Raw genomic sequence first — 15,432 nt, 5'->3', positions numbered from 1 at the left:
CAGGGAGCCGAGCTCAGGATGACAACTGGAGACAGAGCAGGTGTCTGAGCCAGGCATGGCACAGCCAGCACAGGGCTCAGAGCTGGAGCCCTGGGTCCCAGTGTGAATGGCAATAAGCAGGCACCATGTATAGATTTGGTGTTAGTGGGGTCAGCGTGATACTACCTTCTAGCAAGCTGCAGGCCACGCTCCAGGAATGGAGTCACCACAGAGGACACCTGTGTCACCCAGAGAGGGTTGCTCAGGCCAGGTAAAAGCTTCCCCCATCCCACCGCCCCACCACCATCCGCCCTCCTGTGCCCCTGCAGGAGGCAGAGTGCTCTTGTGCCCAAGAACACAGTGAGTCTGGCTCTGCCAGTGTAGATGCCAGCAACTTCTCGGGGGCTGACACAGGCACCCAGGTAGTCAGGGTGGGGACGGCCAGGGGACCCTGAGGGGAACCCCTGGCCCGGGAGAGAGCCCCAGAGTCACAAAGCTAAGAACTCTGCGGGTAGGAGTGGAATTGGTGACCCTGCAGTGGGATGTGGAAGGTCACTATAGTAAGAAGCCCCTCCTGTGTGCCTGAGCCAGGAATGGTGGCCCAGGGCAAGCAGTTGTGGCCAGAGATTACTGAAGCTGCTGTCCAGGGTGTGCAGTGTAGCCTTTCCCCAACCCCAGTCCCTTGCTCCCAGGGCCCCTGCCTGGGCCCTGCAGCTCTATCTGTCCCCTCTGCTGCCCTTCCAGGGTGGGTATCACAGTACCCCCAGGAGAGGACATCATACAATGCACCCCCTCCCTGGTGCTCACTGCTATGTGGGCATCCGGGATGTCACCAACCCAGTTAGGGAGAGGGCTGAGGGGCTGGGGACAGAGCCTCCTGCACATCACCCACTCACCCACCAGTGTTGCCTCCATTCTCAGCTCACTCACTGAATGCAGCTGCAGCGATGGCTGAGCTAACCTCCAGGAACGTGGGCTCAGCTCTGGAATTGGATCACACCTCCCGTGATGCCCCGTGTCCCTCTGGCCAAGCCTGACTCATGTCCCCATGACCTTGGGGACACACGCGGGATGCTTCTGGCTCTCTGCAGATAGTGTCCATCCTGCTCCCAGGACTGCACACGTCCAGGGAGATTCAGAGAGACGGGCCTTGCAGAGCTGAGTGGCTACTATCTCATAAAGCACAGCAAACCCTGGAGGGGAGCGGGTGGGTCTGGGGAGGAGGCAGATAGAGCCACGAGGCAGACACAACGAGAGGGCACAGCCACCTCCTGACCATCCCCTGACCCCTATCTGGTTGATTCTCAGACGAGAGTGGCTGGGCTGGCACCTCCCATACCCTCCACACATGAAGGCGGCTTCTGAGCACCATGCTCAGCTAAGGGGGCTGGGATGACTGATGCTCCTGTGGTCAGGCTGGGGCAGGTGAAGCCAGGGTGACCAGGGTCCTGCAGGGGAGAGACAGAGTCAGCCCCACCTGCCTCAGCCTGGGCAGGGCTGGCACTGCTGTGTGTGAGACAGGGAGGAAGGGAGGGATGAGGCCAGGAACAAGGTGTGCAAATGGCCCAGCCCAGGAGCAGCCCTGGGGCAGGAGAGCAGGTGTCTGAGCAGCAGGACGGGGAGGCGGGGAGGCTGCCCTCACCAAGTCACTCACTGCTGCCTCCCCAGAGCCCCCGAGAGCCCCCGTGCAGAGTCTGCCCCACCACGTCCATGGATCCAGTGAGTCAGGGTCAGTTTCCTTCTCCAGGCCAAGGCTGAGTCCATGGAAGGAGCAGTGGGCAGTTGGCGGCCCCTCAAGTCAGTGGACAGCGTGGCACCAGCTCCCTGAGCCGAGTAACCGTGGCCTGCTCTTCTCACCACCACCACCACCCACTTTGCCCCCTGCCCCAGTCAGGGCCATGCCCATTCACAGAAATGCAACCCTCTCAGCGGCATCCTGGGGGCCATTTGTGCTAGAGGGGTTTGGGGGAGGTGTGAAGATCCAGGCCCTGCTCTCTGCTGTGTTCCTGGCCCTGTACGTGGTGAGCGTCCTGGGCAACCTCACCATGATCGTGGTCATCAGCCTGGATGCCCGACTGCACTCCCCCATGTACTTCTTCCTCAAGAACCTGTCCTTTCTGGACCTGTGCTACTCCTCGGCCATCGCCCCCAACGCCCTGGCCACCATGTTCTCCTCCTCCAAGGTCATCACGTTCGCCGGCTGTGCCACTCAACTCTTCTTCTTCTCATTTCTTGGTACCACTGAGGCTTTGCTCCTGGCCGTGATGGCCTATGACCGGTTCATGGCCATCTGCAGCCCCCTGCGCTACCCAGTAACCATGAGCCCCTCGGCCTGTGCCCGCCTGGTACTGGGTACCTACGGTGGGGGCTGCCTCAACTCCCTGGTGGAGACCAGCCTCACCTTCCAGCTGCCCTTCTGCGGCTCCACCCGCATCGACCACTTCTTCTGTGATGTGCCCCCACTGCTGCAGCTGGCCTGTGCCGACACAGCCCTCAACCAGCTCATCATGTTTGCCATCTGCGGCTTCATCCTTGCTGGTGCCATGTTAGCGATCCTCATCTCCTACGGCTACATCGTGGTGACCATCCTCAGGATGCGCTCTGGATCCGGGCGACACAAGGTCTTCTCCACCTGCGGCTCCCACCTGACGGCTGTGTCCCTGTTCTACGGGACTGGTTTTGTTATTTATGGCCAGCCAGGAGGTGTGGGGTCCGTGGAGCAGGCGAAGGTGGTGTCTGTCTTCTACACCCTGGTCATCCCGATGCTCAACCCCCTCATCTATAGTCTGCGGAACCAGGATGTGAAGAAAGCCCTGGGGAGGCTGGGACAGAGATGCACAGCCACGTGAGACAGTGGCTGTGACAGACAGAGCCCAGGGGGCTGGAAGGGAAGACAGGGGTAGTCACTTGGTGTGGTCTGAATCATTCATTCTTTTATCCTCTCATTCATCCATTTTCAACCACTCATCCAGCCATTCTTGAAATCATGTTATGGACCAGACATATACTACTTGTCAGGGGCAAAGAGGAATCAGGCAGGTTCTTTGCCCTCAGGAATCTGAGGGTCCACAGCTGGAGCGAGACTCAAGTCACTTAGTGCACCAGCAAGGGGCAGAGCTAGGAGCAGCTTGTCCTGAAGTGGAGGATGGGAGCCAGTGTTGACCTCTCTCCGTGACAGTGCGTGGTTCAGATGCACTGAATCTCATGGAAGCCCCTGAGCATCTCAGGACATGAACCTTGGGAGGATGGGCCCAGAGCCTTCTTTACTGCATCCTGCTGTCCCCACAGCTAATCCTAGAGACTCAGGGAGACCCCTCCTCCTCCTCCATGGCCCAGCATGGCTGCTTCCTCCTCTCCCCGTCCGTCTGTGATGCTGAACCCTCCCGCAGGGCAGCACCACGCCTCTTCCTTCTGCCTGAGACACACCCACTCTGGCGTGGAGGGGACTGATAGGCCCTCTGAGCACTGCTACCCCACTCATGTGCTGGAAAATCCCCCAACGTCCCATCTGCTTCGTGTGCCACTCACTTCATCTGATATCCAAGTCCTCCTTTTTTCCTCTCTCCTCCTCGTCTTCTCTTTTTTTTTAGTAGTTCCTCGGTTTTGTGCTCCACCAAAGACATCCCCTGGTGTTTAGCCATGTTCTTTTCCCTTTCCCTCTTTTCAAATTTTCTCTCATATTCATATTTTCTGTCATTCCCTGTGTTTTCAGTAGGAAAAAGATGTCTGCCTTGTTTATCATAATATGAAGCTGGAAACATTTTTCCTTGCTCAAGTGTAGATTTTCCTTCAGGCTGTAGAATTTAATGTACAAACAAGAATGTGTTAAGAGCCCTCAGGATAAGATCATTATTCTTACACTACACGATTCTCCAAGAATCTGGAGGAAACAGGCAAAAAAAAAAAAAAAAGCTCTCAAAAGCTACACATTATTTTCCTTTTGCTTTATCTACATTTCAGATTTGGGGCACATTACGGTTCAGAAGTGGTGTCTGTGCTGTCGCCTCGTACCCCGGGAAATTCTGATTGACTCCATCTTTGGTTTCCGACATAGGTCTAGCAGTGGATGAGGTGAAGCAAAGACTTCCTAACATTCAAGGGGCCATCTTGTTGGCTTTTTATTGATTCAATGCTTGAGAACTATTTTACTTTTACTTGTGCAAAAAAAATACGACATGTGCCGTAGGAGATGAGGATCGCTAACATGGCACCAGCAAGGATGAAGCCGCAGATGGCAAACATGATGAGCTGGTTGAGGGCTGTGTCGGCACATCTTCACCGTTTTTAGCGCACTGCCTGGAATGGCTAAGCTTATCCACGTGCAGCATGGAAAGCCAAGATGCAGCCATGCATGCTAGTACTGACACAGCCACACCCACCCTCCGCCCCAGCCCGTCAGTAGTGACACGGCCACGCCCACCCTCCGCCCCAGCCCTCCGTCAGTAGTGACACGGCCACGCCCACCATGGCCCCAGCTCTCTGTCAGTACTGACACAGACACGCCCACCCTCGGCCCAGCCCCTGGACACCGGTGGTGGCCGAGCTGCGCCTCTCCTGGCCCGCGGGCTGGCGTGGCGTGTGCACGGTCCCGTCATGGCAGGGCTCCTGCTCCCCGAGGCCGTGTCCCGCCGTGGGCACCACACACGGCTGTGTGGAACTCGCCACGCGCGCCTGGGTCGCAGCGAGGGCGCCCAGGCCGGGACCTGGGCCGGCTTCCTGTCCGGCGGCCATTTGCATCTTTGAGGGCTTCCACCAGCTCTGTGGCGCCCGCGCTCACCTGCAGTCAGGGCGGCGCCGCTCCCCCAGCCTCTCTTGTCGCAGCTCCCTCCACTGTGGAGAAGGGAGCCTGTCGGGGGCGGAGCCGCGCGCTCACTTCCGGTGTGCTTGCCCCCAGTCGCCCAGTCGCCGAGGAGGGCTTCCATCTGAGGGATCCTGTCAGGGGTTCCCGCCGGCGCGCTCACTTCCGGTGCCCACCCCCATGGGCTCACTTCCGGTGTACGTGCCTACCGTCGCCAGCACTTCCGGTGTGTGTGCCCACTGTCGCCAGCACTGATGAGTCCATCCTGAGGGGTCCCGCCGGGGCGCTCGCTTCCGGTGCCCACCCCTATGGGCTCACTTCCGGTGTGTGTGCCCACCGTCGCCAGCATTAACAATGGCTTCCGTCTGAGGGATCCTGTCAGGGTCGGGGGTCCCGCCGGGGCACTCACTTCCGGTGCCCACCCCCATGTGCTCCCTTCCAGTGCCCGCGGGCACTCTTGTCTGGTGTGCGTGCCCACCGTCGCCTCCACCGACGAGGGCTTCCGGCGGAGGGCCCCTGTCAGGGGTCCCGCCGGGGAGCTCGCTTCCGGTGCCCACCCCCTGCACTTCCGGTGTGCGTGCCCACCGTCGCCAGTATTAACAATGGCTTCCGCCTGAGGGCCCCTGTGAGGGGTCCCGCCGGGGCGCTCGCTTCCGGTGCCCACCCCCTGCACTTCCGGTGTCGCGTGCCCACTGTCGCCAGCTTCCATCTGAGGGATCCTGTCAGGGTCAGGGGTCCCGCCGGGGCACTCGCTTCCGGTGCCCACCCCCTGCACTTCCGGTGTGCGTGCCCACCGTCGCCAGCACTGATGAGGGCTTTCATCTGAGGGATCCGCGGAGGAGGAGCTCGGCGTGGTCTCGACCTCACCGAGGCGCCCTGTGCTGGCCCCGAGGCCCCCGAGGCGCACGGTGAGGGCGAGCGTGCGCAGACCCGCTTCCTCCAGCCCACGGCGGGCGTCGTCTGAGTGGTCTTGTTCCGACCGCACCTGGGACGGTTGTTCCGATTCGCGGCGTTAATTGGGCTGGCGTCTCGCCTGACGCCGGTGCCGTATCGTGTTTTAAGGCGAAGTATGAGGCTTCCACTTGTACTTCTTTCCCACGATTATTTCGGCTACTTGGGGTTCCTTTGAAATTCCCTGTGAATTTTAGGGCGGGCTTCCTTGTCTTTCACTGGGGATTCGGGGGCACCGCAGATTCGCACACCGCCTTGGGTGGTGGTGACGGCTTACGCGCCCCCGAGCACGGGACACCTTTCATTCGTGTAATGATAGGCAGCTCTTGGTGTCCACGTCTTTTCTCTTGGTTAGGAGATTGCTGAAGAATCTTGCCCTTTTTGATATTCGTGTAAATGGCACTGATGTCTTAATTCTGGCATCATTCATCATTCATGTGATAATGTAGTGTTTTTTCTGTGCCTACTTTGTATCCTGATACCTGATACTTGTCTAAGTTAGCACATCAGTCCTAACGGTTTTTCATGGAATGTTTAGAATTTTGAATGTGTGGCAGATGTTCAACAGGCAATGGCACATGGGAATCCAGCGCCCCGACCAGGGCTAGAACCCGGTGTGCCGGCGCCGTAGGCGGAGGATTAGCCCAGTGAGCCAGGGCGCCAGCCAAAAACCAAGATTGGTTAGCAGTCATTTATTGGCAGAGTTCGACTTCATCGGGGGAGGGGGGGTGGGAGGGGGACAGAAAGGTTGATGTCACAGAGGAGGGCTGTGCCTCGCGGGGCCGCAGCAGTGACAGGGTTCGGGGTGCCCCCACCGGTTCTGGGGTTTACGGCCGCATGGCTTCCAGCTGACAACAGTGTCTTGCAGGTTTTGCAGTTGCGGGCACCATCCAAGGCAGGTGTTCTCAGGCTTGGGGCACAGGGAAGCAGGATGTTTTGTTCCGAGGAAGACCCCAAGACGGCGTGGTGTGAGGGGCCCCTCTACAGGGGTTCTCAGGAGCACCTCAGTTCACGCTGCTGTCTCGGTTATGAGTCCGTCGTCCATTCTCCTGACAATAGGGTGATGTCAGCTGCACCCGGGAGGTTTGGCGCCTTCTTTTCCAGCTAGCACCACCCTGGCTTCGTTTCTGGCCTGGTGGTGGCAGCCAGGACTTCAGCTGCCCAGAGGAATAGAAGCGGTGAGGTCAGGCATCCTTACTTTGTTCTTGATCCTGGAGGAAAATGTTGTATAACCTTCTCACCGTGTAGAATGATGTCAGTTGTGTTTTTCATGTACGGCCTTTCCTAAGCTGACGTCATTGCCTTCTATTCCCAGTGTGTTGCGAGCCTTTATCTTGAAGTGGTGTTGAATTTATGAAATCTTCCTGAATCAGGAGTCACGGGTTGTGCCTCCACTCTGTTGGTGTGGTGTGCCACGTTGCTGGATTTTAAACCACGCAGTCTTAGCAGTCTGAGCTGACTCGTTCTCTCTGTGGTAGTACTGTGCTCTCTACCTCACTCTTGTTACATACATGTGTGTAACGTGTGGAGCATATATAAACAGACATGTGTGCTCTTGAAAGGGATTGTGGGGCCCCAGTCTCTTTGGCTTTGGTCTGGGCTCTCCCCCTCTCAAGGTGCCCCCACCATGACATCAGCTGTCATGAGGCCCTCACCCAAGCTGAGCTGATGCCAGCCACACCCACTGTGGGCTAATTGACCTCTTTTCTTTATGAAGTTACCTGTCCTCGGGTATTTCACTACAGCAACAGGAAACAGGCGGATATAGTATATCCAAAAACATGAAGTTGACCCTTCAGAGAGATACCCAGACTCCCGTGTTCGCTACAGCACGGCTGACAATGACCAGTACTGTGTGGAATCCACTGAGGTGCTCGCCAGTGAATGAATGCCTAACGGGAAGGGGCAGATATACACATCGGGGTGCTGTTCATCCATGAAAGAAAGAATGCTAGGGAGACATGGATGGAACCACAGGGCATAACGTTAAGTGAGATGAACCACAGGAAGACAAATTCTGCATGTTCTCACTTACTTCTGGAAACCAAACAAATTGATTTCGTGGAAGTAAAGAGTAGAGAGGCGATCCTGAGGATAGGAAGGGTGAGGGTGGGTAGAGGGAGCTTTGAGACGCGGTCCTGAGCTCTAGCGTTCTACAGAACACCAGACCTCAGCTTACAGCAGTGTAGTACATGGTTTATGGAGGACTGGAAGGGAGGGGTTCGAAGGTTCTCCTCACAAAGGAATGATCAATGCTGGAGGAGCTGGGCGTGCTGACTTACCCTGATGTGAGCATTACACACTGCACACGCACCAACTCTCACATTGCTCCCATAGAGTCCCAGCTGTGTGCTCGATACAAAGCATGTAAGTACATTGACCAATGAAAATGAAGACTCACCTCAAATGCTTCCTCTTTTATTTTCTCCCTCAATCACTTCCAACCTGAAGGGATCTCCCACACTTCTGAGTCTCTGTGTCGTTCATATGGGTTTGTTATTTACCCTGATATATTGAATATAGAATAAATAAAGACTTTGCACACACACACAGAGAGAAGGGATATACAGAGGTCCAATACATTCTTCATACATTTTCCACCAGTGGTAAAATCACAAAACTGAAAGACATTATCACAAGCAGAAAATTGACATTATTAAAAACTACACATCTTATTCAGTAATGACCAGTTTTACATGCATTTATTTTGTGGTTTCTGTTATAGCTTTGACAGTCAAGATACACAACACATCTGTTCCAAGGATATCCTATTGTAGCGAGAGCCATCTTCCTCCCTCTCAACTCCACTAACTCGTGACAACCACTATGCTCTTCTTCATCTCTATGATTTTTACTACTTCAAGAATTATTTTTAGATTTATTTATATAAAAATAATAGTTACACAGATAGAGGGAGAGACAGTGAGAGAGAGAGAGAGAGCCTCAGTTGGTACATTCCCCAGATGGCCACAATGGCAGGGTTGAGCCAGGCCAAAACCAGGAGCCAGGAGCTTCATCTAGGTCTCACATATGGGTGCAGGGTCCCAAGGCCATCAGCAGGGAGCTGGATCATAAGTGGAGCAGCAGGGACATGGCCCAGCACCCATATAGGATGCTGGTGTTGTAGGTGGTAGCTTAACCCACTACACTACACCATTGACCCCACGAATGGTTTATGAATTGAATCATATAGCATGTAACAGTTTGAGAGAGGCATTTTTCAATCGAGAATTCCATTGGAATCCATCCAAGTTACTGTGTGTATGAATAGGGTCCCGTGATGTCCATGTTACATCCTGAGACCCTGGTGAATTTCATTCTGTGTGCATGTTTCCAGCTGGGATATCTCTGTCCAGACCACCATGTCATTTCATAGAGACATAGGTTACCTTTTCCTTTACGAATGAGGATCTTCTTTTTCCTTAACTCATTGCAGTGGCTGGAACTTTCAGCACTGTGTCAAAGAAAATGATGACAGACTGTTCCCAGTCTGGGGTAGAAAACATTGTCTTTCACCGTTAACTGTGATGCTGCCTGTAGGTCATTTGCAGATGTTATCGAGTTGAAGTCCTTCTCTATCTCTGCTTTGCCAAGAGTTTTCATGTGGTCAGAAGCAGGGCTTTTTCCAGATGTCCCTTCTGGCTTGAGCGATACGAACATGGATTCTTCTCTATGCTGGTGATACTGGGGTGTCATGAGTTGGGCAGGATTTGTCTCCCCACACCCACACAGATGTTCAGACTCCAAATTCTTACATCAGTGGTTAATAGATCAACAGTGGAGACTCGCTTTAATCATGGCCTCTGAGACTTGGGCCCACAAGGAGGACTTTAAGGGCTTGGGGGCATTCGTGAGAGGGTGATGCAAGCGGCGGGTGCTCCCTGTGCCTCTCTGCTTCCTGGGTCACCATATGCCCATAACATTGGTCATCCTTCAGCCTCACCAGATGGCTGAGCCAATGGGGCCACCCAGCCTTGGACTGTGCACCTCCAAACTGTAGGCATAAGGAAACCATCTTCCTCACTGAGCGGCTGCACTTGGGGTTTTAACTGAAGTAATGGAACGCAGTGCAGTGTGGGGTTGTTACCATTGACGCCACTGGAAAATCCAGGGGAGACCTTGGAACTGCTTGACTGAAAAAAGGCTGGAAAGGCTTAGCGGGAAGATGAGAGGGAGCCATGATGCTGTGAGCAGGGCGCTGTGGGCAGCTCTGCAGAAAGCTGGGAGAAGCATGCAGAGTGAAGGCTGTACTGAGGCGGCCTCATGGGTCAGTGAGGATTCTGTCTGCTGTTGGTCCAAAGCCATCATTCCTATATGGAGGTAGAGGACCTGGCTGTGTTGTGTCCGTGTCCTGAGACTGTGGGAGGATGACCCTAAAGATAGTGGCAGACGAGAACTCAAGGCAGCAGCCTCTGTGGGGAGAGCAGGGGAGCAATGTCATTTTCCACACACAGGAAGGTGGTAGAGTCATCCAACCCACATGTGAGCAAGAAGACGTGGGATGCATGCTCAGGGAGACCCAGCTCGGCTAAGGCCCATCTGGGCTGGCTTATGGAGACATGGACAAGAGCCCACAGAGTACAGGCTCACAGGGAGCACACAGCAAACTCCTAAGGGGCTCAGAGAGAAGAGCTTCATCCGTACTTATCACTTCCAAGCTGATGGGATCACCAGGCATGTGTGTGTTTGATTTTTGATAGGAAAGGGAGAGAGAGACGGACAGATTCAGAAGGGAAACCTAGAGGCGGGTGCCTCACACTGCCCGACTGTACACGGGGTGATGATGTGTGTGGTCAGCGCCCGGGCAGGTGCATCAGGGGTCAGGTGGAACAGTTGGCCCAGTCACCATCCTCACCCAACAGGCCAGGGCTGGAGCAGCACAGGGAGGCGGTGGATGTCCATGAGGTCCCAGCTGCCTGCACCCTGCTAAGCCCTCTCCAGTGAGAGCTGCTGGTCTCTCCAAATGTGTGTGCTTTGGGCCCTGCAGCCACTCCAGGGGCCCCTGGGGAATGTGAGTTCACAGTGGCTTTTGGAAGGAATAATGATCAGACACAGATTGGCCACAGCACAGCAGCTTCCAGAGGCCCAGGGAGTTGGGAGTCCCAGTGCAGACAAGGGCCCAGAGTCACCCCTAATTGGCCTTGGGAGGCCCTGAGTCCCAGCCCTGCCAGGTGCACAAAGTCCTCCCTGGCAGAGTGAGGCCAAGGGCAGCAGACTCGCACACTGCCCGGCTGACAGGACGAGGCCAGGAGGCAGAGGTGAGCAAGCTGTCCCCTCTCCTGTCAAAGACCCAGGGCCTTCGGGCAACCAGAACTGCATGCCAGCAACTCTCTCTGGGACTCCTGTGCCCACCTCTGCCCCTCCCAGTCCTTTCCCTACCAGGAAGTCTCAGCTGGAGAGAGGAGAGACAGAGGGCCTTGGTGCCCACTTCACTCAGTTCAGCACAGACCATGTCAACAGTGCGAGGGACTCTGGGTAGGTAGGACCTGATTGTGTGGCCTTGGGTGAGACCTGACCGTCACCTGGGAAAGGCAAGACCAAGGGGCTCACCTGTCAGGGCCCCCAGGGTCGAGGGTGGCCATTTCCATGGGGACACAGCCGAGCTGGGGTATACAGTGAGCACTCAGGGCCTGCACTCAGCAGGGGAGGCAGTGACCGCCGTCACCTCCCCGCCAGCCTGGCCGGGACTTAGGGTCACCGAGAGCAGAGCCTCTGCACTCCACGTGGAGGCCACCCCTCAGGGTGCTTTGTGAAGCCCAGGCTCTGAGTCTGCAGGTAGTGCAGGGCGGGGCCAGGGAGCAGCCCCTGCACTCACCACTCCAGGTGCTGAGGACTCCCTGTCCACCAGGAGGTCAGGAGTGCGGGCAGGGCCAGGTGAGGCGGAAGCTGCAGGTGCCCAAGAGCTCTCATTGCAGGGACCCAAGGGTGCAGCTGAGCCTCTCACAGCAGGGGCCACACTCAGACTCTAGACCTTGGCTTTGGGGTGGATTCTCTACGTTTTCAGCCCGTCGCAAGGACAACCCACATGGGCAGTATTTTGAGACGGGACATCAGAAAGCCTTGCCCGGGGTAAGAAGTACCAGACCATTTCATTCAAACCCGTGAGCTCACAGTGGGAAAAGCTGCTTGGTAGAGGGTGGGGGTGGAGCGCCCTCCAACGCGTGAAGGTGAGCCCTGCCAAGGGGTGCAGCAGCTGTGCCCACCCACCCAGGGCACCCAGTCACTGCCCGGAAGACATAGCAGCCCCCGCCCAGCCAAGCTCTGTACACAGTGGCCTGGGTCTCTCTGCTGGTGACCAGGAGAGCCCAGCTCAGCGTGGTGACAATGACAGGAGGGGAGATGGGTGAGGAATGTGCAGATGGAACTGGGCAGAGCCCCCTCTGCTGTCTGAGAAAGAAAGAGAGGCCTCACCTGAGCCCCAGCCCTAAGAGGGGCAGGGCACAGGGCAGGCAGGTAGACTGCAGGAGGGCACAGGCATCCTATAAACCTGCGCTGGGCTTATCCTGACTGCTTCTCAGTCCAGGAGCCTCAGCTGACCGCTGGCTGACCAACATCCAGACACGGAGGGGCTTCTCCAGATACTTGGGTGCAGGGGACTGGGATGATTGACGCTGCTGTGGTCAGGCCGGGGTAGGCGAAGCCAAGAGGGTCAGGGTCCTGCCGTGAGATGGGGTGAGATAAGGAACCAGGAGTGCAAACAGCCCAGCCCAGGAGCGCAGGAGAGCAGGTGTCTGAGGAGCAGGACGGGGAGGCGGGGAGGCTGCCCTCACCAAGTCACTCACTGCTGCCTCCCCAGAGCCCCCGAGAGCCCCCGTGCAGAGTCTGCCCCACCACGTCCATGGATCCAGTGAGTCAGGGTCAGTTTCCTTCTCCAGGCCAGGCTGAGTCCATGGAAGGAGCAGTGGGCGGCTCTCAGCAGGCAGCGTGGCTCCAGCAGGTCCCTGTGCTCCTTGGGCCAAGTGACTGAGGGACTGTGGCCTGATCCTCTCACTGCTCTCATTCCCTCTGCAGCTGCCCCAGTCAGGGCCATGCCCATTCACAGAAATGCAACCCTCTCAGTGGCATCCTGGGGGCCGTTTGTGCTAGAGGGGTTTGGGGGAGGTGTGAAGATCCAGGCCCTGCTCTCTGCTGTGTTCCTGGCCCTGTACGTGGTGAGCGTCCTGGGCAACCTCACCATGATCGTGGTCATCAGCCTGGATGCCCGACTGCACTCCCCCATGTACTTCTTCCTCAAGAACCTGTCCTTTCTGGACCTGTGCTACTCCTCGGCCATCGCCCCCAACGCCCTGGCCACCATGTTCTCCTCTTCCAAGGTCATCACGTTCGCCGGCTGTGCCACTCAACTCTTCTTCTTTTCCCTGTTGGCTACCACTGAGGCTTTGCTCCTGGCCGTGATGGCCTATGACCGGTTCATGGCCATCTGCAGCCCCCTGCGCTACCCAGTCACCATGAGCCCCTCAGCCTGTGCCCGCCTGGTGCTGGGTGCCTACGGTGGGGGCTGCCTCAACTCCCTGGTGGAGACCAGCCTCACCTTCCAGCTGCCCTTCTGCGGCTCCACCCGCATCGACCACTTCTTCTGTGATGTGCCCCCACTGCTGCAGCTGGTCTGTGCCGACACAGCCCTCAACCAGCTCGTCATGTTTGCCATGTGTGGACTCATCATCGTGGGCACTACTCTGGCAGTCCTCATCTCCTACGGCTACATCGTGGTGACCATCCTCAGGATGCGCTCTGGATCCGGGCGACACAAGGTCTTCTCCACCTGCGGCTCCCACCTGACGGCTGTGTCCCTGTTCTACGGGACTGTCTTTGTCATGTATGCTCAGCCAGGGGCTGTGCAGTCCATGGAGCAGGCGAAGGCGGTGTCTGTCTTCTACACCCTGGTCATCCCGATGCTCAACCCCCTCATCTATAGTCTGCGGAACCAGGACGTGAAGGAAGCCCTGGGGAGGCTGGGACAGAGATGCACAGCCACGTGAGGCAGAGGCTGTGACAGACAGAGCCCAGGGGGCTGGAGCGCAGGTCTGAGACAGAGAGAGACCCTGGGCACTGACTGGCTTTCCACGCTTCTTGCTTCCACATGAGGTGTGTGTTCAGAAATTGGTTTGTCCTCCACTCAATCCTTTCTTGAGGTGTATTTGTTCGAGGCAGTCTGTGTGAGATGAAGGTGCAGGACTGTGTTCTGCCTGTGAAGTCCCCTGGATCAGAGGAGCAGTGGCAGCTGCCATGTGGAGACTACGGGCAAAGCAACATCCTGGGGTCGACGGGGCCAGTGCTGCTGTCTCTGAGCCACCCCATGCAGTTAGTATCAGAGAGGTCAGATACCTGTACGTCTTCATCAACCGTGTCAGAAAAATAACGTCTGTATGAAAATATAGCAGATTCCTCCCAGGTACGTGGCTGTGTGTTGTCCTGGTGGCCCACCGTGAGCAGTGACTGGAAAGGCCACTGCCTCCTTTGTGTCCCTTTTCAGCTCTTCTTCCTCACCATCCCAAAGAGATCCCGCTGAAACCATCTCTGAAATCAGGCCTCAGCATTCCCCAGAGTGAGTTCCGTGTAGTAGGAATGGTGTTGACTGTGAGTGGCCCAGACCTGACCACAGTGCCCCTCTCACAAGGAGGTCTGGGAAAAATATGGAGGGTCCATTTGGGCCCTCTGTTCCATCACACCACAGACAGGAATTAGGCAGTTTCCTGAGGACCATGGCACAGAACGTGAGGCCTGGCACCATGTCCCTAGACTGGGAGAGAGCATCTTCCTCTGGTTCACTCCCCTGTGATGATGCGCTTGGGCCATCTTCTGTTGCTTTTCCCAGGCCATTAGCAGGGAGCTGGATTGGTAGTGGAGCAGCTGGACATGAACCGGCACCCTGTTTATTGTTCTGGATAATTCCAAATAGTTTTCCAAAATATTGTAGAGTTTTGTTCCCAGAAACAGTGAATGAATTTCTGTTTCTGCACATTGTCATGTACAAGCCATGTTGCCCGTTTTATAAATCACAGCCATTCTGCTGGGCATCAAGTCATTACTACTGTGATCTTCATTTTCCTTTTCCCAGTTGCTAATGCACTTAAATATTAAGAGACATTTGGATGTTCTTTTGGGGGAAGTATATAGTTTTCTCCATTTTTTTCTACTCTGTTATTTCTCATTTTGGTTGCAGAAATTCTTCAAACATTTTTGGTATGATACCTATTTTGGTTATATAATTTTCAAATATACCTCCCACTATGTAGCTTCCATATTCATATTGATTTAGGATTTTTAACGATTTCTTAAATGTTTTCACTAAGGTAAGCTTATTGGTCACTGCACATCCTTCTCAGTATGTAATCATTTGTTTAGTCTTTCATATTTGTATCTTTATTCAAATGGAATTAATTTTTGTGTTCTTCTGAGGTAGTGGTTAAATTTCATATTGTCCATATGGCTATCCTACTGACTTTTTAGATATCTTTTTCCCAGTGTTATATAATATCACATTGTCATAATCCAAGTGTCTCTACAAAAGTGACTCTACTTCTTGAATCTGAATTCTGTTACATTTGTGTATTCTTGGATTTTTAAAAGTAAAATGTCATAAAGTCTTCATTGTTAATGAATACATACAATAATTATGTGCAATAAATATAGAAGTAAAAATTTTAGGGGCCGGCACTGTGGCTCACTTGGTTAATCCTCTGCCTACAGCGCCAGCATCCCAT

General features: G+C 55.2%; 2 protein-coding genes across 2 annotated transcripts; both read left to right on the top strand.

Annotated features, from left to right (window-relative positions):
- The first annotated feature begins 1,785 nt into the window (after positions 1–1,785).
- Positions 1,786–2,915, top strand: LOC100343185 (olfactory receptor 9S13-like). Its single transcript, XM_002723430.5, has one exon. It carries the CDS (start codon positions 1,878–1,880, stop codon positions 2,826–2,828), a length of 951 nt encoding a protein of 316 aa, XP_002723476.1. The 5' UTR covers positions 1,786–1,877; the 3' UTR covers positions 2,829–2,915.
- A 6,155-nt stretch (positions 2,916–9,070) lies between these two features.
- On the top strand, positions 9,071–13,845 carry LOC100342935 (olfactory receptor 9S13). The gene has a single exon (XM_089328765.1). It carries the CDS (start codon positions 12,757–12,759, stop codon positions 13,705–13,707), a length of 951 nt encoding a protein of 316 aa, XP_089184891.1. The 5' UTR covers positions 9,071–12,756; the 3' UTR covers positions 13,708–13,845.
- Positions 13,846–15,432: the final 1,587 nt, after the last annotated feature.

Source organism: Oryctolagus cuniculus, chromosome 3 (genome assembly GCF_051225735.1).
Source record: "Oryctolagus cuniculus isolate XC-2025 breed Fujian yellow rabbit chromosome 3, ASM5122573v1, whole genome shotgun sequence".
Classification (NCBI taxonomy): Eukaryota; Metazoa; Chordata; class Mammalia; order Lagomorpha; family Leporidae; genus Oryctolagus; species Oryctolagus cuniculus.
Note: the sequence above shows the minus strand (reverse complement) of the source record. Positions and strands in the feature narration are given on the sequence as shown.

Bases quoted from the DNA above. Each gene is read 5' to 3' on its own strand.
- LOC100343185 (XM_002723430.5), top strand. From the start codon at position 1,878: ATGCCCATTCACAGAAATGCAACCCTCTCAGCGGCATCCTGGGGGCCA.
- LOC100342935 (XM_089328765.1), top strand. From the start codon at position 12,757: ATGCCCATTCACAGAAATGCAACCCTCTCAGTGGCATCCTGGGGGCCG.